Source organism: Loxodonta africana, chromosome X, assembly GCF_030014295.1.
Source record: "Loxodonta africana isolate mLoxAfr1 chromosome X, mLoxAfr1.hap2, whole genome shotgun sequence".
Classification (NCBI taxonomy): domain Eukaryota; kingdom Metazoa; phylum Chordata; class Mammalia; order Proboscidea; family Elephantidae; genus Loxodonta; species Loxodonta africana.
In genome coordinates, this window is record NC_087369.1 from 130,099,209 (window position 1) to 130,126,864 (window position 27,656).

Here is a 27,656-nt window from a genome sequence, read left to right on the forward strand (position 1 = left end):
AACTCTCCACTGCAGCCATGAAGTACAAAAATACCTAACGGCCTCATTCCTAAGACCCCCAACAATTGGCTTGACAGAATCAGCTGGATTGATCAAACCCGAGGCTGTTTTATTGCCCACATTGAATCACCTTTGATTTTTGTTTCAACTGAGTTAGCTTTCAGTGATTTTTTAATATCTATTCAGACTGCTGGAGTTTAACAAGTTAAGACAGGTATTCTGAGTCCATGGATTTTTCCTCCACCATGGTTTCCCTGTGTGCTCCTTGATTAGCTTGCAGCTCCTGCTGATTGACAGGTATAATGTCTATTTCTGAGCCCTATTTAGGTGGCTTGGCCTAGCCCTGAGGCTGTCTACCTGACCTGAAAGGGCCCTGTCTAATCTGAGATAAACACACTGCCCTGTGTGTGATTTCAGAGCTGGAACATTTCAGACTACTGTGAAGGATCCAATGAATAGAGCTACTCATTCTCCAGCTCTACCTTGGTTCCTGGGACAGAGGAGCTGTCTAAAGTTTGGGATGCCTGGGGCATCTTGCCCCATCAATAAGACAAGTACCCATGTTGCAGGCAACGTGGAAATATCCCTGCAAAGCTATGAGATTTTTAGTCATTTTCTGCCCAGAGACAAAAAGACATAGAATATAAGGGCAAGGAAGCGTAGTACCTAAGCGAATGAATGTAGTCACCTGTTCTCTACTCATCTTCTGCAACCTTTGATAGGAAGAGTGGGAATTGACAGGTTAGAGTGGTAGGAGAGGTGGAAGCAGGGGATTTACAACCTCACAATTAATCATTTCCTGAGCCCTCAGGCCAATAGGTGGGCTTTTGGTTATCCTGTAGCAATCCCAAAGAGCCCTAAGCCTAATAGCTACCTGGTGTAATACCAAAGTTTCTTCCTGTATATCAATGGTACCTAAAGAAATAGACCAAATTTTACTAGCATGTATTAGATCTACACAAACTTTACCAAGATGAACTCTATTGCAGTCACCAACTATGGGCAAAACATCAGTACTATCGTATTCCCTCTAGTGCCTAGCATACTGCACCCTACACTTAGGGTATTTAGCCACTGAAGTGCAATAACTCTTTTGGCCCCAATCTCTTCTTGTCCCAGTTCTAGGAAACAGCTCAAAAGAAATCTGACCAGCAATTTCTTGCTGGGCTTGAGAGTTGTTATTTTGTAAAGTGTGAAATGATATGCATTCTACTTGGACTTCATTTCCAATGGGATACCAATGAAAGTGGTGTACTGCTTAAATTTCAATTCCTAAATAACAGCATGCTATCAAATCACATCCTTTAATTTTTAGATACACATAGATGAACCCTGGGCCTCATAAAAATTTCACTCTGGAATATATTTCCCTGCTAACTGGCTTACCTTGTAGACATCGTGACTGCCAATGATCGCATCAAAGAGTGTGTACAGGTCATTTAGAAGATCCACCACCTCAATGGGCTCACTCATGGCTGAGATGGTGGTGAAGCCCACAATGTCACTGAAGTACAAGGTGACCAAGTCAAAGCCCTCAGGTTCTACCGTGCAACCCCTTTTGAGTGATTCAGCAACCGATCTGGAAAGCAAACAACTATTTTTCAGAGGACATGTGTCTCCCTCCATGCCACACATGCCTTCTAGAAGACAGTTCCCCCCAAATCACTGCCAAGTAAATGATAAAGAATAAAATGTCACCTGAATGAAAGCATTAATTTGTTCATTTATTCTACAAATGTGTATTGAGTGCCTACAATGTGTCAGGCACTGTGCCAGCTGCTGGAACATAGCACTAAATAGACACAGTCTGTGTCTTCGTGGAGTTTTTCCAGTTCCCTAAACTTCTATCTCACTCCCCTGGGGAATGTTCCCAGGTGACTGACTTTTCATGAGACTAGTTTCCCCAATTATCACCTACAAAATCACATTATAACAAGATAAGGTGCCCTGGAAAATTTGAAAATTGTAGCAACAGGTAAGGTTTTCAACTAAGGGGGAAAAACCCTGTAAAAATAATCCTGCTAGTTTCCAGTAGGAGCTCGAAGAACTGCTTCTTTAAATCGGTCAACCTCCCAGCCAAATCATGAAGTGGCATATGGAAAAACCAAGGCACCAAGAACTTAAATGACCAGCATGAACCACAAGTAGTGGAAAATTAGGATGTGTGCTCTGGTCCCTTGGTTTCCAATTCTTTTTTGATTTGAAGGTGTGACTCAAACCTACTGGTGGTAGAGAGGGTACTGGACAGGGAGACGGAGTAGTTAGTTGATGGGTAATTTCTTCTTCTTTTTTTAATGGAACACACTGTTATAGGGATTCACACTCCTCAGGTGTTCACACATACTGTGGTAGCATCTGTGTTAGAAGCTTTTCCGTTTTCTGTTTTTCAATTTCCAGCTCCTCAGTCCGCTCCCGGATCAAATCTTCCAAGTTGCTAGAATATTGCTCTAACATCCGAAGCATAGAATCAATGATATTGGTTTTCTTCCCTTTATTGAAGGTTTTAAACTAGAAGTAAAACAGAAAGAATTGAAAAAGTTTGCTTACTCCCCAAACTCAGAGATGATGGAGCAGACCCCCTTATCACAAATCTTGTCTTATAAAATGACAAGGAAAGAGAGGCAAACCCATCTATATAAATAAGAAACATCATCATCTACCCTCATTGTCACTCTGGCCCATTCCTGGGGCTCTTCTTCCCTAAGTGGTTCTTCCCCTATTCTGGTTCTTTCAAGTCTGAGCAAAGGTATTCTGGGAAGGCTCCTTCAGGTCTGAGGTGCTATCACATGAAGTCAACAAAATTTGGTCTTGAGCCTAGGTCAGTTGTGGGTAGGGTAACGGAAAGAGGGCAGCGTGTGTGGTTTCATCCCTTAAGATGACCAGCCTATCAAATCCTGCTTATCTCAAACGTAGGAGCTACTGCTACTGTGTTATCAGTTCTTGGACAATGGGAAGCTTCTTTTAGTTTTTTTAACACAGTAAAATATATAGAATATTTTCCATTTTAACCATATTTAAGTGTACAATTCAGTGGAATTAATTACATTCATAATGTTGTGAAACAGTCACTACTATCTATTTCCAAAGCTTTTCCAACACCCCAAAAAGAAACTCAGTACCCTTTAAGTAATAACTCCTCATTCGCCCCTTAACCTACCACCTGATAACCACTAATCTACTTTGATCTCTATGCATTTGACTATGCTATATATTTCATATGAGTGGGCTCATACAATATGTGTCCATTTGTGTCTGACTTATTTCACTTACCATAATGTTTTCAAGGTTCATCCCTGTTGTAACATGTATCAGAACTTCATTTCTCTTTAAGGCTGATTAATATCCCATTGTATGTATATACCACATTTTGCTTATCCATTTATCTGTTGATGGACACTTGGGTTATTTATACCTACTGGCTATTGAGAATACTGGCTGCAATGAACATTGCTGTACAAGTACCTGTTTGAGTCCCTGTTTTCAATTTTCTTGAATATATACCTTAGGAGTAGAATTGTTGGGTCATATGGCAGTTCGTCCGCACACGTTTGTTGGTTTGTGAACCCATGGTGGCTTGCTTGTTGCTGTGATGCTGGAAGCTATGCCACTGGTATTTCAAATACCAGCAGGGTCACCCATGGTGGACAGGTTTTACCTGAATTTCCAGACTAAGACAGACTAGAAAGAAGTACTTAGCAGTCTACTTCTGAAAAAAATCAGCCAGTGAAAACCTGATGAATAATAGCAGAATATTGTCTGACTTAGTGCTGGAAGATGAGCCCCTCAGGTTGGAAGGCACTCAAAAGATGGCTGAGGAAGAGCTGCCTCCTCAAAATAGAGTTGACCTCAATAACATGAATGAAGTCAAGCTTTCAGGACCTTCATTTGCTGATGTAGCACGACTCAGAATGAGAGAAAACAACTGCAAGTATCCATTAATAATAGGAAATTGAAATGTATGAAGTTTGAATCTAGGAAAATTGGAAGTCATCAAAAATTAAATGGAACACATAAACATCAATATCCTAGGCATTAGTGAGCTGAAGTGGACTGGTATTGGCCATTTTGAATCAAACAATATGCTATACTATGCCAGGATTGACAAATTTAAGAGGAATGGCATGGTATTCATCGTCAAAAAGAACATTTCAAGATTTATCCTAAAGTACAATGCTGTCAGTATAGGATAATATCCACACACCTACAAGGAAGACCTGGAAACCCTGGTGGCATAGTGGTTAAGAGTTACAGCTGCTAACTAAAAGGTCATCAGTTTGAATCCACCAGGTGTTCCATGGAAACCATGGGGGGCAGTTCTACTCTGTCCTATAGGGTTGCTACGAGTTGGAATCGACTCAATGGCAATGAGTTTGGTTTTTTTTTTTGTTGTTTACAAGGAAGACCAATTAATATGATTCAAATTTACACACCAACTACTAATGCCAAAGATGAGGGAATTGAAGCTTTTTACCAACTTCTGCAGTCTGAAATTGATCAAACATGTAATCAAGATGCATTGATGATTACTGGCGATTGAAATGTGAAAGTTGGAAACAAAGAAGAAGGAATGGTACTTGGAAAACATGGCCTTGGTGATAGAAATGATGCCAGAGATCACAGGATACAATTTTGCAAGACAAACAACTTCCTCATTGCAATAACATAAATGGTGACTATACACGTGGACCTCACCAGACAGAATACACAGGAATCAAACTGACTACATCTGTGAACAGAGATGATGGAATAGCTCAATATCATCAGTCAGAACAAGGCCAGGGTCCAACTGCAGAAGAGACCATCAATTGCTCATATGCAAGCTCAAGTTGAAGCTGAAGAAAATTAGAACAGCTCCACAAGAGCCAAAGTATGACCTTGAGTATATTACACCTGAATTTAGAGACCACGTGAAGAATAGATTTGATTCATGAAATGCTAATGACCAAAGGCAAGACAAGTTGTGGAATGACATCAAGGACATCATTCATGAAGAAAGCAAGAGGTCATTAAAAAGAAAGGAAACACCAAAATGGATGTCAGAAGAGACTCTGAAACTTACTCTTGAAGTTAGAGTAGCTAAAACAAAAAGAAGAAATGATGAAGTAAAAGAGCTGAACAGAGGATTTCAAAGGGCAGCTCGAGAAGACAAAGTAAAGTATTAGAATGACATGTGCAAAGACCTGCAGTTAGAAAACCAAAAGGGAATAATACACTTGGCATTTCTCAAGGTGAAAGAACTGAAGAGAAAATTCAAGCCTTGAGTTGCAATATTGAAGGATTCTACAGGGAAAATACTAAGCGATGTAGGAAGCATCAAAAGAAGTTTGGAGGAATACACAGACTCACTGCACCCAAAAGAATTGGTAGACATTCAACTATTTCAGGAGGTAGCATATGATCAAGAACTAATGGTACTGAAGGAAGAAGTCCAAGCTGTGCTGAAGGCATTGGCGAAAAACAAGGCTCCAGGAATGGACAGAATACCAGTTGAAATGTTTCATCACATAAATGCAACACTGGAAGTGCTCAATCCTCTAAGCCAAGAAATTTGGAAGACAGCTACCTGGCCAACTGACTGGAAGAGATCCATATTTGTGCCCATTTTAAAGAAGATGATCCAACAGCATGCAGAAATTATAAAATATCATTAATATCACACACAAGTAAAATTATGCCGAAGATAATTCAAAAATGGTTGCAGCAGTACATTTACAAGGAACTGCCACAAAGTCAAACTGGATTCAGAAGACGATGTGGAATGAGGGATATCATTGCTGATGTCAGATGGATCTTGGCTGAAAGCAGAGACTACCAGAAAGATGTTTACCTGTGTTTTATTGATTATGCAAAGGCATTTGACTGTGTGGATCATAACAAATTATGAATAACATTATGAAGAACAGAAATTCCAAACACTTCATTGTGCTCATGCGGAACCTCATTAGTACAAGAGGGCATATGCCTGAAGCCTATTTTGAACTATATCAGTTATAAGGGGGAGTGGCAGATTTGTGACATTTGACACTGCCCTGACCATTAAGCACGGCCCTCACCTACCCACATCAGGGGCTGGAGGACTGGTAGCTCCATCCGTGCCACTTAGCCACCTATAACAGGGGTCCAAGAATAAGTAATGCTCCCAATCCTTACAGCCAACAGCATTGGGTGCCCATAGTCTGGCTGCAAAACCCACCCACCTATACACTCTAGGGAACAAGAATGCGCTTTCCTCCCAGAAACTCGGGGGCAGCTGTTAGCCCACAGACTTGCTCAGGTCATGACCCCCTACTGCAGTCAGATACCTGTGCCTAATCCAATCACCCCTGCCCATCTGGGACTGTAGGTGAGAGCCTGCAACACATACTTGGTGACCGATTACCTGGACACCTGAGCTGAATCCATACAAGAGAAATAAATGGACTCCTGGGTTCACATACCTAGTAACAGCTCTAACCACCTGGTGACAGGATGTGAGAGCTTCAGAGAAACCAGTAATTATATTAGCTCACATGACCAGCCTATTTGGGCATATCAAAACAAAACACGAAGCTAGGACACAGTGAGCAAACAAAAATAAGTATAATAACTTATTGATGGCTCAGAGACAAGAGACACTATCAAATCACATAAAGAGGCAGACCACGATGGCTTCAGTAAGCGCCAAAAACAAAGATTCAAGAAACCTTCCAGAGGAAGATAATTTTTTGGAATTATCAGAGGTAGAATTCAAAAGATTAATATACAGAGCACTTAAGATATCAGTAAGGAGATCAGGTAAAATGTAGAATAAGCCAAGGAACACACAGACAAAGCAACAGAGGAACATAAGAAGGTTATACAAGAGCATAAACATAAATTTAACAGGCTGCAAGAATCCATAGAGAGACAGCAAACAGAAATCCAAAAAACTGAAAATAAATTTTCAGAATTAGACAGCTCAATAGAAAGTCATAGGAGCAGAATTGAGGCAATGGAAATCAGAATTAGTGAGACTGAAGATAAAGCACTTGACACAAACTTATTTGAGGAAAAATCAGATAAAAGAATTTTTAAAAATGAAGAAACCCTACAAATTATGTGGGACGCTATCAAGAGGAATACCCTACAAGTGATTGGAGTACAAGAATGGGGGGGGGATAACAGAAAATAGAGAAGATTTTTTGGCAGAAAACTTCCCTGATATTGTGAAAGATGAGAAGATATCTATCCAAGATGCTCATTGAACCCCCCAAAAGAAAGTCACCAAGACATATCATAATCAAACTTGCCAAAACCAAAGATAAAGAGAGAATTTTAAGAGCAGCTAGGGATAAACAAAAAGTCATCTACAAAGGAGAGTCAGTAAGAGTAAGCTCTGACTACCTAACAGAAACCATGCAGGCAAGAAAGCAATGGGATGACATATATAAAGCCTTGAAGGAAAAAAAACCGCCAGCCAAGAATTATATATCCAGCAAAACTGTCTCTTAAATATGATGGTGAAATTAGGGCATTTCCAGATACAGAGAATTTGTGAAAATCAAACCAAAATTACAAGAAATACTAAAGGGAGTCCTCCAGTTAGAAAGTCAATAACAACAGATATCAACCCAAGACTAGAACACAGGACAGAACAACCAGATATCAACCCAGATAGGAAAGTCACAAAAATAAATCAAAGCTAAAACACTGAAAATAGGGAAACAGAGACATCAGTATACAAAAGATAACATTAAAACAGAAAAGAGGGAGTAAATAATATAGTCACAGATCTTTCATATGGAGAGGAAGACAAGGAGATATAAAGAAATAAAAGACTGGTTTAAACTTAGAAAAATAGAGGTAAATATTAAGGTAACCACAAAGGAAACTAAAAATCCTACACATCAAAATGAAAAAGAAAAAGAAAAACATAAATACTCAGCAAATACAAAATCAACAACAATGAAAAGGATGAAAAGAAAATACATAAAGGAAAATGACTCAGCACGAAAAATTAAGTGAAACCAAGAAACTGTCAACAACAGACACACACACAAAAATACATCACAATGACAGCACTGAACTCATAAAAAACCTATCAATAATTAAGCTAAATGTAAATGGACTACATGCACCAATAAAGAGACAGAGAGTGGCAGCATGGATTAAAAAAAATATGATCCATCAATATGCTGCCTACAAGAGACACACCTTAGACCCAGAGACACAAACTAAAACTCAAAGGATGGAAAAAAATATATCGAGCAAACAACAATCAAAAAAGAGCAGGAGTGGCTATAATAATTTCTGACAAAACAGACTTCGAACTTAAATCTACCACAAAGGATAAGGAAGGACACTATATAATGATTAAAGGGACAATATACTAGGGAGGATATTAACATATTAAATATCTATGCACCCAACCGCAGGGCTTCAAGACACATAAAACAAACTCTAACAGCACTGAAAAGTGAGATAGACAGCTCTACAATAATAGTAGGAGACTTCAACACACCACTTTCGGTGAAGGACAGGACATCCAGAAAGAAGATCAATAAAGACATGGAAGATTTAATGCCATAATCAACCAACTTGATCTCATACACGTATACAGAACGTTCTACCCAAGAGTAGCCAAGTGTACTTTCTTTACCACTACACATGGAACATTCTCCAAAATAGACCACATGTTAGGTCATAAAGCAAGCTTAACAGAATCCAAAGCTTCAAAATATTACAAAGCATCTTTTCTGACCATAAAGCCATAAAAGTAGAAATCAATAACAGAAAAAGCAATAAAAAAACCCAAATACATGGAAACTGAACAACACTTTGTACAAAGAAATACTGGGTTACAGAACAAATTAAGAATGGAATAAAGAAATTCACAGAATCAAATGAGAATAAAACACATCCTACCAGAACCTTTGAGACACAGAAAAAGCAGTGTTCAGAGGTCCATTTGTAGCAATAAATGCACACATCCAAAAAGAAGAAAGGGCCAAATTCAAAGCATTAACCCTACAACTCAAACAAAAGAAGCCCTTGGGCACAAGAAGAAAGCATATAATAAAAATTAGAGCAGAATTAAATGAAACAGAATAGAAAAACAATTGGAAGAGTTAACAACACCAAAAGCTGGTTCCTTGAAAAGATCAACAAAATCAATAAACCACTGGCCAAACTGACAAAAAAAAAAAAAAAAAACCAGGAGAGGAAGCCAATAATCTGAATAAAAAATGAGATGGGAGATATCATAACAGACCCAACTGAAATTAAAAGAATCATAACAGGATACTACGAAAAATTGTACTCCAACAAATTTGAAAACCTGGAGGAAACGGACAGATTTCTAGAAACACAACTACCTACCTAAACTAACACAGAGGTAGAACAACTAAATAAACCTATAACAAAAGAAGAGATTGAAAAGATAATTTAAAAACTCCCAACAATAAAAAGCCCTGGCCCTGATAGCTTCACTGGAGAATTCTACCGAATTATCAGAGACGAGTTAACACCGTTACTACTAAAAGTATTTCAGAGCATAGAAAAGGAATGGAATACTCCCAAACTCATTCTATGAAACCAGCATAACCCTGGTACCAAAACGAGGTAAACACACCACAAAAAAAAAATAATAATAATACAGACAATATGCCTTATGAACATAGACGCAAAAATCCTCAACAAAATTCAAGCCAATAGAATTCAACAACATATAAAAAAAAAAATCACCATGACCAAGTGGGATTCATACCAGGTATGCAGGGATGGTTCAACATTAGAAAAATAATTAATGTAATCAATCACATAAATAAAACAAAAGACAAGAACCACATGATCTTATCAATTGATGCAGGAAAGGATTTGACAAATTCCAACACCCATTCATGATAAAAACTCTCAGCAAAATAGGAATAGATGGGAAATTCCTCAACATAATAAAGCATTTATACAAAGCCAACAGCCAACATTATCCTAAATGGAAAGCGTCTGAAAGCATTCCCCTTGAGAATGGGAACCAGACAAAGATGCCCTTTATCACCACTCTTATTCAACATTGTGCTGGATGTCCTAGTCAGAACAATTAGGCTAGAAAAAGAAATGAAGGGCATCCAAATTGGTAAGGAAGAAGTAAAAGTATCTCTGTTTGCAGATGATGTGATCTTATACACAGAAAACCCTAAAGAATCCTCAAGAAAACTACTGAAACTAATAGAAGAGTTCAGTAGAGTATCAGGATACAAGATAAACATACAAAAATCAGTTGGATTCCTCTACACCAACAAAGAGAAACCATTTACATTAGCCCCCAAGAAGATAAAATACTTAGGAATAAATCTAACCAGAGACATGAAAGACCTATACAAAGAAAACTACAAGACACTACTGCAAAAAAACAAAAGAGACCTACGTAAGTGGAAAAACATACCTTGTTCATGGATAGGAAGACTCAACATTGTGAAAATGTCAGTTCTACCCAAAGCAATCTACATATACAACACAATCGTGATCCAAATTCCAATGACATTTTTTAATGACATGGAGAAGCAAATCACCCACTTCATCTGGAAAGGGAAGAGGCCCCAGATAAGTTAAGCATTACTCAAGAAGAAGAACAAAGTGGGAGGCCTCACACTACCTGATTTTAGAACCTATTATACCACCATGGTAGTCAAAGCGGCCTGGTACTGGTACAACAACAGATACATAGACCAATGGAATAGAATTGAGAATCCAGACATAAATTCATTCACCTGTGAGCAGCTGATGTTTGACAAAGGCCCAAAGTCTGTTAATGGGGAAAAGGCAGTCTCTTTAATAAATGCTGTTGGCATAACTGGATATCCATCTGTAAAAAAGAAACAAGACCCATACCTCACATCATGCACAAAAACTAACTCAAAATGGACCAAAGACCTAAATATAACATCTAAAATGATAAACATTATGGAAGAAAAACTAGGGACAACGCTAGGAGCCCTAATGCATGGCATAAACAGAATATGAAACTTTACTAACAATGCATAAACACCAGAAGATAAACTAGATAACTGGGAGCTCCTAACAATCAAACACTTATATTCATCCAAAGACTTCACCAAAAGAGTAAAAGACAACCTCCAGACTGGGAAAAAAATTTTGACTACAACAAATCCAATCAGGGCCTAATCTCTAAAATCTACAAGATACTGCAAAACCTCAACAACAGTTTAAAAAAATGGGCAAAGGATATGAACAGGTACTTCACCAAAGAAGACATTCAGGTGGCTAACAGAGACATGAGAAAATGCTCAAGATCATTAGCCATTAGAGAAACGCAAATCAAAATGACAATGAAAAACTGTTTCACCCGCACAAGGCTAAGAATTATCTTAGGTAAAGGGAAGAGCAACACGCAACCAAAAGCTAAGAAGTTTTCTGAATACAACCAAACTCTTTGAGGGACAGAGTAGCAGGGGTGGGGGTCTGGGGACCATGGTTTCAGGGGACACCTAGGTCAATTGGCGTAACAAAATTTATTAAGAAAATGTTCTGCGTCCCACTTGGGTGAGTGGCATCTGGGGTCTTAAAAGCTAGTGAGCAGCCATCTAAGATGCATCGATTGGTCCCAACCCACCTGGAGCAAAGGAAAATGAAGAACACCAAAGACACAAGACAAATATTAGCCCAAGAAACAAAAAGGGCCACATAAACTAGAGACTCCATCAGCCTGAGACCAGAAGAACTAGATGGTGCCAGGTTACCACCAATGACCTCCCTGACAGGGAACACAACAGAGAGTTCCTGATGGAGCAGGAGAAAAGTGGGGTGCAGAGCTCAAATTCTAGTAAAAAGACCAGAGTTAATGGTCTGACTGAGAATGGAGGAACCCCAGAAGACATGGCCCCCGGACTCTGTTAACCGAGAAATAAAATCATTCCTGAAGCCAACTCTTCAGACGAAGGTTAGACTGGACTATAAGACAAAAAATGACACTCAGGACCAATGTGCTTTCCTAGTTCAAGTAGATACATGACACTAAATGGGCAGCTCCCATCCAGAGGTGAGATGAGAAGGCAGAAAGCGACAGTTGCTGGTTGAGTGGACATGGGAAATCCAGGGTGGAAAGGAAGAGTATACTGACATAGGGATAGCAACTAGGGTCACATAACAATGTGTGTATAAATTTTTGTATGAGAAACTAACTTCAGCTGTAAACTTTCACTTAAAGCACAATTAAAAATGTAATAAAAAAAAGAAGGAAATAAACAATGTACTGCCTTGGGCAAATCTGCTGCAAAAAAAACTCTTTGAAGTGTTACTTTAAGGACTAAGGGGCACCTGACCCAAGCTCTGGTGTTTTCAATCACCTCATGTGAAAGCTGGACAATGAATAAGCAAGACCGAAGAACTGGTGCCTTTTTAATTATGATATGGGCAAAGAATACTGAATATACCATGGACTGCTGGGAGAAGGAACAAATCTGTCTTGGAAAAAGTACAGCCAGAATGCTCCTTAGAAGCAATGATGGGGAGACTTTGTCTCACCTACTTTGGACATGTTATCAGTAGGGCCCAGTCCCTGGAGAAGCCTACCATGCTTGGTAAAGTAGAGGGTCAGTGAAGAAGAGTAAGACCCTCAGTGAAATGTATTTACACAGTGGCTGCAACAATGTGCTTAAGCATAACAACAATTGTGAGGATGGCACAGGACCGGGCAGTGTTTCATTCTGTTGTACATAGGGTCGCTGTGAGTCGAAACTGGCTCAATGGCATCTACCAACATGGTAATTCATATGGCCCTATGGCATGGAACAGGGCAGTGTTTCGTTCTGTTGTACATAGGGACGCTATCAGTTGGAACATACTTGATGGCACATAACAACCACAATGGTAATTCTATGTTCCACTTTTTTTTTGAAGAACTGTGACTGTTTTCCACAGTGACTGCACCATTTTACATTTCCACCAGCAATGTACAGGGGTTCCTCACTTAACACTTGTTATTTTCTATTTTTCTGATACTACCCATTCTAGTTAAGTATGAAATTGTATCTCATTGTGGTTTTGTGAGAGGTTTCTTGATCCGATAAATAGTGCTCAAAATACACAGGATAAGATTTATGCCTATTTCTTACGATCGGATCCAGGAAATACATAATCATGTCTCCACACACCTCTCCGTCAGGTCAGTCATCGTCATTGGGAAATTCAACTGGTCTTGCCCCTTCATTGCACAAATCCCATAGAGGTGACTGCCATACCACAACTTTTCAATAAGCCCTCTTGGGACCTTGTCCATCGCCAGATACAAGGTGGCTTGGCATAGCATTGGAATCATGAGAATTGGAATCGTTGCCCCTCTTTGCTGCTGTATTTAGCATGCATGTGTTTGTGTTCACGGCAATAACAGATGGGTGATTTTTCTGGGCAGATCCTTAGGGCTCTGTCCCCAATGAACTCTCTCCTACAACTAGAACACACATGCTCTGGTCAGCACTCAGTGCCCCAAGGCCAACACTAAGAGTTTCCCTTCTGAGCCTGGTCCATATCTACAAGTTCACCTGGGTGTAATCTTATAGGCAGTTCAGATGTTTGAGGTTCCCCCTATTGCCTCACCCAGGGAGCCTCCCTCTCCTCCTCTTTCCATTCAAGTTTTATTGCCTACAGGAAGTTGGGAGGCTGCCCTTGTTGTTCAGACAGTCTAAACTTTCACTGAAGCATTTTAGTGAGGGCAGCCCCAGCGATGTCTTGTTTAAAGGTCACGTGATGCGCACTCCTTCTATATCTATCACCAGCTTCTCTGCTGCCTTCTGAAATAACATCTCTAGCATCAACACAGGGGCAAATGCTTTTTTCTCCTGCCTCATGGTAAGTTTTTAGAAATTTGACCTTCATGGTCCTTTGCCTTTTCCATACTATTGAACACCTGTTTGAGTATCCTCAAGTATCCCAGCCAGGCTAATGGAGGCATTGTTAGCTGGGGACACGGATGACTTAATGTGCAGGGCCCCTCAGGCTTTCAATCCAACTCTTTCTCTTTTCCGCCTCAGATACCTGCCACTCATAAAGCATCTCAGTGCTGTACTCCAGCCAGGTTCAAAAGCCTCTTCACCTGAGCTGACATAGCACTTGGAGAGAGCACCCTCAGTTTCAGTATCCTGTGGTTTCACCGAAGGCCCAACCTGCATGCTCCAAGAGGCTTCCTTAGTAGGGCCCACTATGTCTTTCCTCCATCCCCCCTTCCAATCTTCACTTCTCAGGAAATAATCCACCTCTTTTTAGAAATTCAGTATCTTAAGGAGAGGACTTACCACTTTTCATGCATGCACCCCCTTGTCTCAAGAAGTTACTTAGTAACCTAACTTATAGAACACTCTGACAAGGTCATATTTATACTTTCTGCCATCATAGTCATGCTTTCAAATACTCCATATTTTTCCAGATCCTCCAAAAGCAACCTGACATCACTTAAATGCTATCCTCATAAGAGTTTTGTGGGCTCGCAAAAGCAAACACAGCTCAGTGAGGGTCCATGTCCATTCCACGACATCCACCTTCTAATAGTCTCAATGCCATTGCCTTGCAAATGCCCAGCCATTCAATTCAATTTTCAGAAGATTGCTTAGACCAGATTGTGGATGGTCTAGAACAGAAGTTCAGATGCAAAAGAGCACCAGAACCAACCCCTGGACTTTGGGAGGATGTACATACAGGTGATGCTCCAGCATATAGGAGAACCCAAGGGCCTCATAGTAGCCCCCATTCTTCTTCAAGAAAAAACAGTTGCCATCAAGCTGATTCCATCTCATGGTGACCCCATGTGTGTCAGAGTAGAATTGTGCTCCAGAGGTTTTTCAATGGCTAATTTTTTTGGAAGTAAATCACCATGCTTTTCTTCTGATGCGCCTCCGGGTGGATCTGAACTGTCAACCTTTCATTTAGTAGCTGAAAATTTAGTCATTTGCACCACCCAAACAAACAAAAAAACCCAAACCCGCTGCCATTGAGTCGATTTTGACTCATAGCTACCCTATAAGCAAAGTAGAACTGCCCTGTAGGGTTTCTAAGGCTGAAATCTTTACAGAAGCAGACTGCCACATCTTTCTCCTGCTTGCACCACCCAGGGACTTTGAAATAAATCAATCATGTGTAACCAGTTACCAGTTGTCTTCAATTTGATTCGTAAGTGTGTGTTTTTACCTTGCAACAGATTGCTTCCATAATATGATGAGAACCCAAGGGGTCAGCCTTGGGTAGGTTAACTTTAGGATAGCTTCTGGGCTGTGAAAAGATTTACAGCATCATTACCTGGTTAAATATTTCATCAAAAGTTGGTCGTTGTTCTGCAGACTCAGCCCAGCAATGCTTCATCAACTGGAGACATTCTGGAGGGGCGAATTCAGGAGGAACCACTGGTCTGCACACAGGAGGAGGCTTCTTAAGTCTGTTTATGATTTCTGTCCAGATGCAAGAAGTGAAGGGTTTGCAAATCATAGAGAAAGCACCAAGATATGGCAAAAATAATTGAGTTTTAGCAACAAAAGGGGTTGGTCAGGAGAAGCACAGAAAGGCCATATCCTTGCTTTCTCATTAACCTGTAAACCAGTTGCCGTTGGTCTGATTCAGATTCAAAGTGACCCCATGTGTGTCAGAGTAGAACTGTGCTCCATAGGGTTTTCAATGAATGATTTTTTGGAAGTAGATCACCAGGCCTTTCTTCCAAGGTGCTTCTGAGTTGACTTGAACTTCTAACCTTTCAGTTAGTAGCCGAGTGTGTTAACCATTTGCACCACCCAGGAACTCATGCTTTCTATTAGGTGGCCTGAATATAAAATGTGTCTGAGCAAAGTCTTCAGCAGTCAATTTGGGGTGGGGGTCAGAAATTAATCAATTAGATTGTTGGTATCATTTAGGCACAGCATTATTCTGCTAGGTTTTAGATGTAGCATATCTGATGTCAAATTCTAATGCTAAACCTTTAAAGACCTGGCTCCCTTCACCAACCCCAAATCATCTAAACCTTCCAATACCTTACAGTAGACCCACTTAGCCCTCCATGCAGGCCCAGACCCAGACCAAGTCTAGGCTTTGGGCTCTGCGTGGCCCCTAGGCAAAGGGAAGGTAAGAGCTCAGGTAAGTAGTCAGGGTTTTATCAGGATCCAACTATGGGCTGAAAATTTTGCATGCATTATTTCATTTCATTCTCACTACAAACAGAGGAGGTAGGTACTGTTATGTTCATTTTACAGATGGAAAAACTGAGGCACCAAGAAATTAAGTAACTTGCTTGATGTCACGTGGCTAGTAAGTGACAGAGTTAGAATTTGAACCCAGGCAGTCTCAATCTAGTATGTTTCCAAATGTCTCCGACCTCAACTGGGAGGTCCTAAGCTCCCTATTTAGACCCAACAGCCATGAGTGACCAGGGGCCTAGATCAGCCAGGCTGACCTTTTTACAAAGAGAGAAAACACCCTGGCAGCAGGAGAAAATAGCTAGCCTTCACTGTACCCAGTACCTCACACTTGGGCCTCAAAGTGATCTCCCTGCTTCCAGCCTAGCCTTCTCCAAACCATTCCCAAAACACTAATCTAGCCATGTCACTTTCTTGCTCAAAACTCTTCCATGACTCCACATTGCCCACAGGATACAATCCAAGCTCTTTAGCAGGGGCCCTGACTATGTCTTCAGGCCCTTCTCTCATCACTCGTCCCCTCCCTTCACTCCAACTCTAACCTTGCTTGCCCCACCAGGATGCCCCCCACCCCTGCATTGGCTGTAACACCCCAACAGTGCTGCTTTATGACATAGTCAGTGCCTCCTTGCCTCCAGGAAAGAATTTCAGCTGCTGACTCTGATGTCATAGCTCCTTGTGACATCCCACTTTCTGCTCCTTTAACCTAAGCCTGCCTGTGCCAGTAATGGTTTCTCCATCACAGAACCTGGCCCTCAGCTGCAACAGGTTCCATGAGAATCAACACCTTGGTGTGCAACTGTTCCATCCACTCTCTGGCAGAGGGAGTCCTTGTCCCTTTCTCAGAACACCATCGAGTTGAATGGGTCACCTCTCTTCATTAGATCACCATGATTCATGCACTTGAGGATCTCACAGTTCATTTGAGGAGGTAAATAATGACAATGTGATAAGTTCTCCAGCAGAGATATATACACAGGTGAGCACAGAGGACGGACACCTGGCCCACATTGAAGAGGTCAGAGAAGGCTTTTTAGGAGAGGTAACACGAGTTGGATGTGGCAAGGTGTAGAGGAGGTGGGGGTATTACAGGCATTGTGAACAGCACGTGCCAAGGCACAGATGTTTGAGAAAGCGTGGTGCTTTCAGAGCACTGCCAGTCATGGGGCTTAGACAGAGTGGGAAGTGAGAATTTAAACCTAGAGAGGTGGCTAGGGGCTAGATTTTGCCTTTGTATGTCATGTGGGAAGTTTGGGCTTCATTTAACACATGATGGGGGAGAGTTGGAGGGCTTTGAGTAGAGGAGTAAAATGGGACCCTGAGTGGGGTAAAAGATTGTTAAATGGGTTTTTGGGTTACTGTTGCAATTTTAAAACTTTTTTATTTTGAAATAAATTTAGACTTCCAGAAAAGCTGCAAAAACAGGACAATGATTTTCTGTATAGCCTTCACTCAGTTTCTCCTAATGTTAGCAATGTACATTTACACATTTGATTGTACATAGTACAATTATCCAAGCCAGGAAATTAACACTGGAGAATTTCCTCAATTTCCCCCCAATGTCCTTTTTCTGTACCACAAACCAATTCAGGATCCCGTATTGCCTTTAATTATTGTGTCCCAGTCTTTTCCAATCTATGACGGTTCCTCATATATTTTGATATATTTGATATATGATATATGAGATACAGAAACCTTGGTGGCATAGTGGTTAAGTGCTATGGCTGCCGACCAAAAGGTCAGCGGTTTGAATCCGCCAGCCACTCCTTGGAAACTCTATGGGGCTGTTCTACTCTGTCCTCTAGGGTCACTATGAGTCAGCATCGACTCAATGGCAGTGGGTTTGGGGTTTTTTTTTTTGTTGTTTTATATGAGATATATTTGATGAGCTAGTTATTTTGTAGAATGTCTACCAATTGAAGTTTGTCCAATGTTTTCTCATGATTTGTTTGAGGTTATGCATTTTTGCAAGAATGCCATGGAGGTGGTGGTGTACCCTTCTCAGTGCCTCTTTAAAAAAAAAAAGTTGCCATCAAGTGGATTCCAACTCATAGTGCCCCTATAGGACAGTAGAACTGCCCAATAGGGTTTCCAAGGAGTGGCTGGTGGATTTGAACTGCCGACATTTTGGTTAGCAGCTGAGCTCTTAACCGCTGTGCCACCAGGGCTTCAACATATAGGGGGTACATAATGTGGGTGTGTCTTGCTACTGGTGACGTTAACCTTGATCACTTGGTTAAGGTGGTATCTACCAGGACCTTCCCCTTATAAGCTTACTATTGTTCCCTTTGTGACCAGTAAGAGATTTGTGGGGACATACTTTGAGAATTTGCAAAAACACTGTTTCCCCTCAAACTTTCGCCTACTCTTTCTATCATGATTGATGACTCTTGCCTTATAGCCAAGCATTTTGATGGGAGATGAGGATGGAAGCCTGTGGGTTGTCACAGGAAAAGGGTGGGGAGGCCTTGATATCCAGGAGCTTCATGAGGGGTACTGAAATGTTTGGCAAGGATTGCCTCAAAGAGGGAGAGGAGGCTGCTTAAAAAAAAAAAGGATTGGCGTAGGTTCTATAGTCCCTTGGCTTGTGTCACAATTTGGATAAAAACCAGCTTCTTGGGTGGGGGAATTTCTCCCAGATGCCTAAAGCTGTCTGGCTCCAAAGTCCCACCGGCCCACAACATGGACTGCTTGGAGACTAGCAAGCTGTTAGCACAAACACATAATTGTGTTCACTCTTCTGGAAAATCATGGCTGCCCGGGTTGGCGTGATGATCTGAGTCATGGTGGGCCCCTGGTGCCCTTTTTGCATCTCCTGCTTACCTTCACTAGGCAGATCCATCATGCAGAATGGGGTGCCCCGGATCATCACTTCTTGCATGATGATGGCAAAGCTATATACGTCTCCTGCAAAAGAACCCAACCTGCTGCCCCTTGGGGCTCTCAACAGTTCAGGGGCTGTCCACAGCAACTCTGAAAAGAAAGCATTGTGTCATGAATACAGAGAGGATTAACTGACAACATCTGCAATGTCCTCAAGGGCTCTAAGGGTGCTGTTTCATTGACCGCTTTATATTTTTATTAGACGGGCTGGCATGCTAGTGCCCCCCAGGGGTCTGAATCTATGAATTCAAGGATTTAATGCACAGAGAAAGCATACTACTAGCCCCATACCAGGACCATGCAGGCAGACCTAGCAGAGGTGTGGGGCAGGGCAGCGGGGCTCAAAGTAGAGAAACTATCTGGCGCTTGCTTTCTGGCTCTCTTGAGCCTGCAAGTAACAGTTGGCAGGCTGCCAGGGAAAGGCGAGTGCACTGCCAGACTGGTTGCCATGGATCTGCTGTTTGCTGAGATCTATATGTGTCTGGTAATTTGACTGTGCCGGGGCTCGGGGATTCACAAGTTTCTTTCTCCGGGTCTTTTCTAAAAGGATAAGAGGGTCCCCAGGACACCTCTGTTCTTTGCAGGGCAAAAAGGTGCAGCAACTCCTTCAACTCCATTCTGTAAATATTTATTGAGGGTCTACTGTGTTCCAGGCACTGTGCTGGGTGCAGGGGTGGTGGCAGAGATGAATCAGACCTCATTTTTGCCCTTGAAGAGTTCACAGACCAGTGGCAAAAAAAAAAAAAGATGGACATATATACCCCCAACTGCAATACAAGGGAGCTAGTGATAAGGACCTCTACATAGTACAGGGAAATGAACCCTTTAAAAACCAAAACTGAGCACCCACTGCATGCTCTGCTGCATTTTAGGCCCCATGGACTCTGTTTTCAGAGTTTATGGCAGTTGGAGAGGCAGAAATGTTTCAAGAGGGCATCTTAAACAATTGATAAAGAAATACATGGTAACAATATACACCGAATAGTCAAAGTTGGGGGAATGTTTAAGCTCGAACCATATGAAATTGCCCTTTCCGTAGATCTAAAATGGGTGAATGCCAGCAACTTCATTAGGTTCAAATCAAAATTACTGAACTGATCAAGTTAATCCAGGAAAGCTTCCTGGAAATGTTCGATTTTAATGGAGCTTGTTAAGAAGGTCAAGGATGCAGCTTCTTGGAGTTGAGGGTGAAAAGGCTTTGCAGGGAGAAAGAACAGTACGTTCAGAAGAACAAGAGACAAAAACGAGCAAATTGTGGGTGGGAGGGTGGGTGGTAAGCAGATTAGCTTGGCTGAAGAGAGGGGCTCTGTTAAGGAATAATGAAAAAGGAGAAGTGGGGTTGATGAAGTGGGGGAGGGAGAGTGGCTGGAAGAATGAGGGCAGAAGGTGAGAGGCCCTCAGAGCCAAATGAAGGCATTTGGATTGAATACAAAAGGCAGTAGGGGTGCTGGAACTGGAAAGAGGTTTGATGAAAGCAGTGCTCAGGAAGATTAATCCGGCAACCTGCACAAGCCGGATTGCAGGAGGGAGGCTGGAGTCAGGGAGACCAGCTAGGAAGCTCTTGCAGTAAAAGCCAGTGAGGTGAAAGGGGGCTGAGTGTGGGTGGGACAGCAGCAGGATGGGGACCAGGTGAATGGGCGCATCCAAAGAACGCTACAACACAGAAGAAAGTGACAGAGCTAGGGATAGGCTCGATGTGTTGGATGAAGAAGGGAGAGATGGAGTAAACAACAGGTTGACATCCAGACAGAGAGGTTAGAGAAGAGCATCTGCTGAGGGTGGGGGAGTCAGGGGGAACGTGATGGTGAACTTTTCATCTTCTTAAATTTGGGGGATGGGGAAGGGAGCCCAGGGAACAAGTTCTTCTGAAGCAGGAAAGAGGGCTAATGGTCAGAGATTATTTTGGCTTATTAGTGAAACCTAGGAAAGAGAAACTCATCCTAGAAATTCTTGTTTTGAGCTAATCCTGATCCAAAAGATGGGACAGGGAATTCTAGCCTCACCCCTAATCATGTACCCATCCTTCTCTCTTTGTCCTCCTGATGTCCTCCAGCCCTTGTTCCCCCACCAGACCCCTCTGACCACCCCTGTCACCCTATGATACCCTCACTATAGTGGTTCTGCCCTCATGCCTCCCTGCCCAGGAGGACTGACACCTGCCAATAAAACTGAGAAGACCGAATGATACTTTAGTCAAAGAATACGTTTCTGGTGGGGAGATTTTAGGCATCATCATTTTGAGGGGATGGCAGAGGTGGATGTGTGGGAGCAAAGAAAATAGTATGCTGCTGCTTCTTCCCAGCATCCTCTCTCCCCTGAGCATTAAAAAGCACAAGAAGGGAAAAACGGGTGAAACTCTCTGGTAAAAGGCTAGGTGATTAAATACAATCATTATCAAACAGTATTTTCAGAGAGCACTTACATGCATGCTGTTAATGGCTAAAATGAGGCTTTATCTGTGCTATACTCATATAATTGAGAGTGGACAGTAATGAATACACTTACAACCCGCCCCATTTCCCCATCACCACTCCAGAACCAAGTAAGAGCCACTAGCTACCATTAGACTTGAACTCTCAGCGAAACGAGAAAAATTACTTTGGCTTGTTTTGTGTCTGCTGGGGCCTGTACTCACTCTGAGCCTTGCTATGGTGGTAAAATTGACTTCGGAGAGCCACTGTAGTGTGGTTAAAAAAAAAAACACACACACACACAGAGCTGGGAGACAAGAGACCTGTGTTCAAATATCTCAGAGTGGTCACTTATTAGCTTATCTTTCTGGACCTCACTTTCTCCATCTGTAAAATGTAGGTTGGACCAGATGATCTCCAAGGATTCTCCAATTAGAACATTCTATTAGTCCTGCCATCTAAAGTAGGGAGGTGGGTTTCTTTATTATATTTCATTTCATTCACTCATTGATTCAACAAATATTTATTCTTCCAGGTACTGTGCAAGGTGCTAAGGGAGTCAGACCTGTTTTCTGCTTTCACAGAGCTTATAATTTGGGCGAGGGGAAGTGACAGAACAAAGATAATTAAGTAATACCAACAAAGTCCACCATCTGTCTTTCAGTTTGTTGAACTGTGGTGGCTTGCATGTTGCTGTGATGCTGGAAGCTATGCCACCAGTATTTCAAATACCGGCAGGGTCACCCATGGTGGACAAGTTTCAGCGGAGCTTCCAGACTAAGACAGACTAGGAAGAAAGGTCTGGTAGTCTACTTACAAAAATTAACCAGTGAAAACCTTATGGATCACAGTAGAACACTGTCCAACTCGCTTGCTTTGGACATGTCATCAGAAAGGATCAATCGCTGGAGAAGGATATCATGTTTGGTGAAGCAGAGGGCCAACGAGGGCATGGGAGACCCTCGGTGAGACGGATTGGCACAATAGCTACAATGATGGACTCGAACATGCTGGAGATTATGAGGGCGATATAGGATTATGCAGTTTCATTTTGTTTTACATAAGGTGTCCATGAATTGGAGTCATCTCAGCAGCTAACAACACCAACAAAGTATTATGGGATAGTTCAGGGCTCCACAGAATCATAAACAGGGGAACCTAACATAGCATAGGGTATCATGAAAAACTTCTTGAAGAAGAGATACTTAAGTTGAGCCCTGAGGAATGAGTAGAACTTAGCCAGAATCAGATGAGTGTATTATACAGTGGGAAGGAAAAAGGGTTCCAAGCAGACGGCATAGCATTTGTGAAGGTCTGGAAGTAAGAGAAAACCTGGTGTAAATGAACAATTGGAAGGAGTTCAGCTTGGCTGGAGCATAGAGACAGAGGATGAGTGGTTAGGGATGAGAGGTCAGTAAGGCCCAAACCTTGCAAGGCTCATAAACCATGTAAAGAAATGTGAACTCTATCCTAAGAGCAATGGGAAGCCATTCAAGGGATTTAGGCACAGCTGTAACATGCTCAGAATTTCAGTTTAGCGTATGCAGAATGGAGTGAGCAGCCAGACTGCACTGCAGTTTGGAGAGTGAAATGATGAGGGGGAAAGACACAGAGCCAGTTCACAGAAAATACACTGCAGCTATCCTTTGAGGGAATAAGCAAGGGCTTACTTCTGTTTACTTACTAATCTGTAGTGAAGAATTTCACATAGGTTTTACCACATCTTTGATCAAATGTGGTGAAACCCATGTGAAATTGTTCACTACAGATTAAAAAGTAAACACAAGTAAGCCTTGCTTAATGTAAGCCCATGTGTACCTTGCTTACTCTTTAATTTGCCCCTGCTTTGAAGGCAGTGGTGGTTCACTGGTAGAATTCTCGCCTTTCGTGTGGGAAACCCAGGTTCGATTCCCAGCCAATGCACCTCATGCACAGCCGTCACCTATTTGTCAGTGGAGATTTCTGTGTTGCTGTGATGCTAAGTAGGAAGAAAGATCTGGCGATCTACCGTACTTCTGAAAATCAGCTGACGAAAACCCTATGAATCACAACCATCCAATCCTGTTGTGCATGGGGTTGCCATGAGTTGGTAGCCGACTCAACAGCCGCTAACAACAACAAACCTCAAAACCAAACCCACTGCTGTCAAGTCGATTTGCACTCATAGTGACCCCATAGCGTTTCTAAGGCTATAAATCTTTACAGAAGACTGCCACATCTTTCTCCCGTGGACCCGCTGATGGTTTCAAACCACCAGCCTTTCAGTTAGTAGTCAAACCCTTTAACCGCCAGGGCTCCCAGCTATTCTTTATTCACTCTTAAAACCAGAGTTTCTTAACTTTGAAAGTCGCCAACCTGTGAATTAAATGGAACACTAGGAAGCTGGACGTTGTGTGCTGTCTTTTATAGATTACTATTTTTGACAGGAAGCTAAGTACTTGCAATTTCTGTAGTTGTCGTCCCAATGCTCTAGAGTTGACATGAGGCAACTACTTCAAGCTTTCAAATCAGAATTAGCCAAATAATAACCATATGACTAAGTCAGAAACAAGAGCAGGTCCACAGAGAGAGGGTGGCAATATCACATTTGTCACTGTGGTTACCAGGAGCTTCAAGTCCTCCAAAGCATGGATGGGCAGAGAAAGAGGAAATGGTTATTACAAGTTCTCATTTGGTTGGGTTTAAGGCATAGGCTTCAGAAGCCATGAACTGAAGTTGTGGAACTGCTGCTGAGTAGCTGCATGATTTGGTCAAATCTTAAGTCTCAATTTCTTCATCTGTAAAATGAGGCAGTTGGACTGGATGACTCCCTAAAGTTTAATATTCCACAAGTCTTGTTGTCATGGATTGAATTGTGTCCCCAAAAAATGTGTGTATCAACTTGGTTAGGCCATGATTCTCAGTATTGTATAGTTGTCCCCCATTTTGTAATTGTAATTTTATGTTAAAGATGATTAGGGTAAAATTGTAACACCCTTACTAAGGTCACATCCCTGATCCAATGTAAAAGGAGTTTCCCTGGGGTGTGGCCTGCACCACATTTATCTTACAAGAGATAAAACGAAAGGGAAGCAAGCAGAGTTGGGGACCTCATACCACCAAGAAAGCAGCACTGGGAGCAGAGCGTGTCCTTTGGACCCACGGTTCCTGTGCAGAGAAGCACCTAGTCCAGAGGAAGATAGATGACAAGGACCTTCCTTCAGATCTGACAGAGAAAGAAAGCCTTCTCCTGGAGCTGATGCCCTGAATTTGGACTTCTAGCCTACTAGACTGTAAGAAAATAAATTTCTCCTTGTTAAAGCCATCCACTTATGGTATTTCTGTTACAGCAGCACTAGCTAACTAAGACATTTGTAAAGCACAAAGATGATGCTGCCTATAACTGGACTGCCTCTCTCTGCTTGTGCAGGTGTCTCTCTCTGTGTTTCATTCTTATTTTCTCCTTCATAGTAAAGTCATCAGTTTTGAAACTAATAATACCAAAGATTATTTTAAGTATATGCATATATGCTGGAATTTTGCATCTCTCCCTGTTTTCCTTTTGGGATTTTCTGTTTCTCTATGTTTTCTGTCACCGTTGCTCTTCTTCACCCTTGCAATACTAGTTAAAACATTCAATGCCCAAGTTTCCTATAAGTATTTAACTCTATTTTTATTTAACTCTATTGATTCTCTCTCCCTCTCCATCCTTCTCACTCTTCATCCCTCCCTCCCATCAGTTCATTCCTTCCTGGTTCTAAGCCACCCTCCAGCTGAGATTTCACCTATTCCTTTTATTTGTTATGACCCCTACAGGCATTATTTAGTGCCACCACTGAAGCACTAGACAGAAGACAAAAACACAAAATGGACGTTACAGGCATGCTCACTTATTTACTAAAAGGCCATAGTTCTGTCTGAAGCCAGCCCACACAACCCATGAAGCATTTATTTGCCGGGGAACCCCTTCTTGCTCCTTTCTTTCTGACAGAGACAGTGCTAGTAGGCTCTAGTGACATCCCATTCTAGAATGTAGTTGGTGAGGGTTGAGCTACCAAATTACCTTCCATTCAATCTGACAAAAATTTATTGAGCACCTACTGTGTGCCTAGTGCTCAGCAAGTTCCTCCAGGGACTGTTGGGGTCTCCAAACAATGCAGCCTAATCCTGCCACAGCAGGAACTGAGGAACTGAGCATTATTGCACTGGCTGTGTTTGGAAGGCTAGGCTGGGATACAGCATGCAGACTTCATTCAACTCCCTTGGCTTGAAAATGAGGCTGAATTTTCAACAAAAATGGGGACTTGAAATCAGCCTGAGGCCTTAATTCAGTGCATATTCTCATTTGAACTTTGGAGTTACCTGTGTGCAGCAGGAAGGTACAATTCATTGCTTACCTTCCGCAGAAGGTTCCTCTTGGGAGAGTCTCAGCGTTTCCAAGATGTCATTAAAGCCATAATCTGTCACTTTTAGTACAAAACGCCCATCTACCACACAGTTTCGAGACTTTAGCCTCCCATGAGCAAACTCTCTATGGTGTAAGTACTTCATGCCCTGCGGATGATACAAACAGGGTTTATTTAGCAACTTATTTAACTATTTTGTGTTTTTAGAGCCACTTTCTGAGATTATTAATGGCATGAGCAATTTCGATCCAGAATTCAGCCTTTTTCTCAAATATGAAGGCAAAACAAACCTTTGACAAGAATCAGTTTCTAGACCCCTTCTAGCTCTAAAATTTGATGCTTTTATAAAGAATCATATCTTGTGTGTACAGAGAACTATGTGTTATTGGGCAATACATTGACATTTCAGACACAGGATAGATCCATATATGTAATTTCCAAGAATTTGGAGATTCTGATTATCCCCCAAGGTCTAGCGCAACTCTTCATCCATTATTGGCAGAGATAGAAACTGGTACAGCCTTTTCGGAAGGCAATTTGGTAAAAAAAAAAAAAAAAAAAAAATCCTGTTGCCATCAACTCAATTTGACTTATAGGACAGGGTAGGACTGCCCCATAGAGTTTCCAAGGAGCAGCTGGGGGATTCAAACTGCCGACCTTTTGGTTAGCAGCTGAGCTCTTAACCACTGTGCCACCAGGGCTCCAACTTGGCAATAGCTATCAAAATTTAAAGTATGCATAAACTGCCACCCAGGGAACAAAAAAAAAATTTTTTTTTAATTTTTTTGTTTCTAGAGAAATACTTGCACATGTGCAAGAAGATATGAAAGCATATTGCAGCTCTGCTGTATAATTGTATACAATTTGAAATACCCTAAATATCTGTCAAGAAGGGACTGGTTAAATTGTATTACATTCATACTATGGAATATTCCGCAGCAGTTAAAAATAATAAGATAGCTTTGTATGTACTGACAGAGAAACATCTCTAAGACATAAAATAAGTGAAAATAGAAAGCTGCAGAACTATGTGACAGCATGTATATTAAGAAACAAAGCCATCTATAATGTATATAAATGCACATGAAAAGAATTGTGAGGCTAGTCACCAAGTTTTTAGCAGTAGTTAACTTCTGGGTAGCATATGAAGGAAGAGGGTAGAGTAAATGTTACTATTTATCCTTATATACTTATGTCTTTTGATTTTTAATTTAATGCATATATTATTTTTATAATTAAAAAATCAACAATAAAAAGGAAGAAGAAAGCCTAATACTACTGATCGCTGCTGCTTGCCTTCATATGACATTCAGATGTGACCTACCAGGTCTCTCTATCAGATGGGTTTAATCATCCTGCATATGAATATATCCATATTCTAGTGCAGTCATCGAAGAACTGTTTATGCCAAGAGCTCTTTTAAGTATCTGGATCTATTTTGCAAATTGACACCCCTTTGGATTTGTATGCTTTACAGCTTGTGCCCTCAGAAAGTGTGCAGTCCCCAATACCTCCAAGCAGAGTCTACAGTGGGTGAGATTTTCCCCAGGTTGTCTAATACTTGGGTTTCATCAAAGACTTGAGAGGACTGTCATTTAGAGACTTCTCTCTTAGCTTACAGGGCTTTGCTTACATGGTAAGTTGAAAGAGTATCAGAATGGGAATCAGGAGATTTGGATTCTATTATCAGCTCTGCTACTTAATAGTTGGCTGATAAATATATATTGAGCACCTACTATGTGTGCCAGACATTATGTAACAAAGTATACGTCTGTAAAAAAAAAAAGGCTAAAAGGCTAATCACACTTCTCTTACAGAGAATTGCAATGAGA

At 41.4% G+C, this 27,656-nt stretch overlaps 1 protein-coding gene across 1 annotated transcript in view; it reads right to left on the reverse strand.

The window, feature by feature from the left end:
• Positions 1–27,656, reverse strand: part of GUCY2F (guanylate cyclase 2F, retinal) — a 124,873-nt gene that overhangs the window by 24,162 nt on the left and 73,055 nt on the right. The window contains exons 9-13 of the mRNA XM_003414807.4: positions 25,816–25,972; positions 18,969–19,118; positions 15,262–15,410; positions 2,345–2,508; positions 1,387–1,579 (exon numbers count right to left, since the gene is read on the reverse strand). Coding sequence (XP_003414855.1) covers positions 1,387–1,579; positions 2,345–2,508; positions 15,262–15,410; positions 18,969–19,118; positions 25,816–25,972 — 813 coding nt within the window. The remainder of the gene's footprint in view (positions 1–1,386; positions 1,580–2,344; positions 2,509–15,261; positions 15,411–18,968; positions 19,119–25,815; positions 25,973–27,656) is intronic.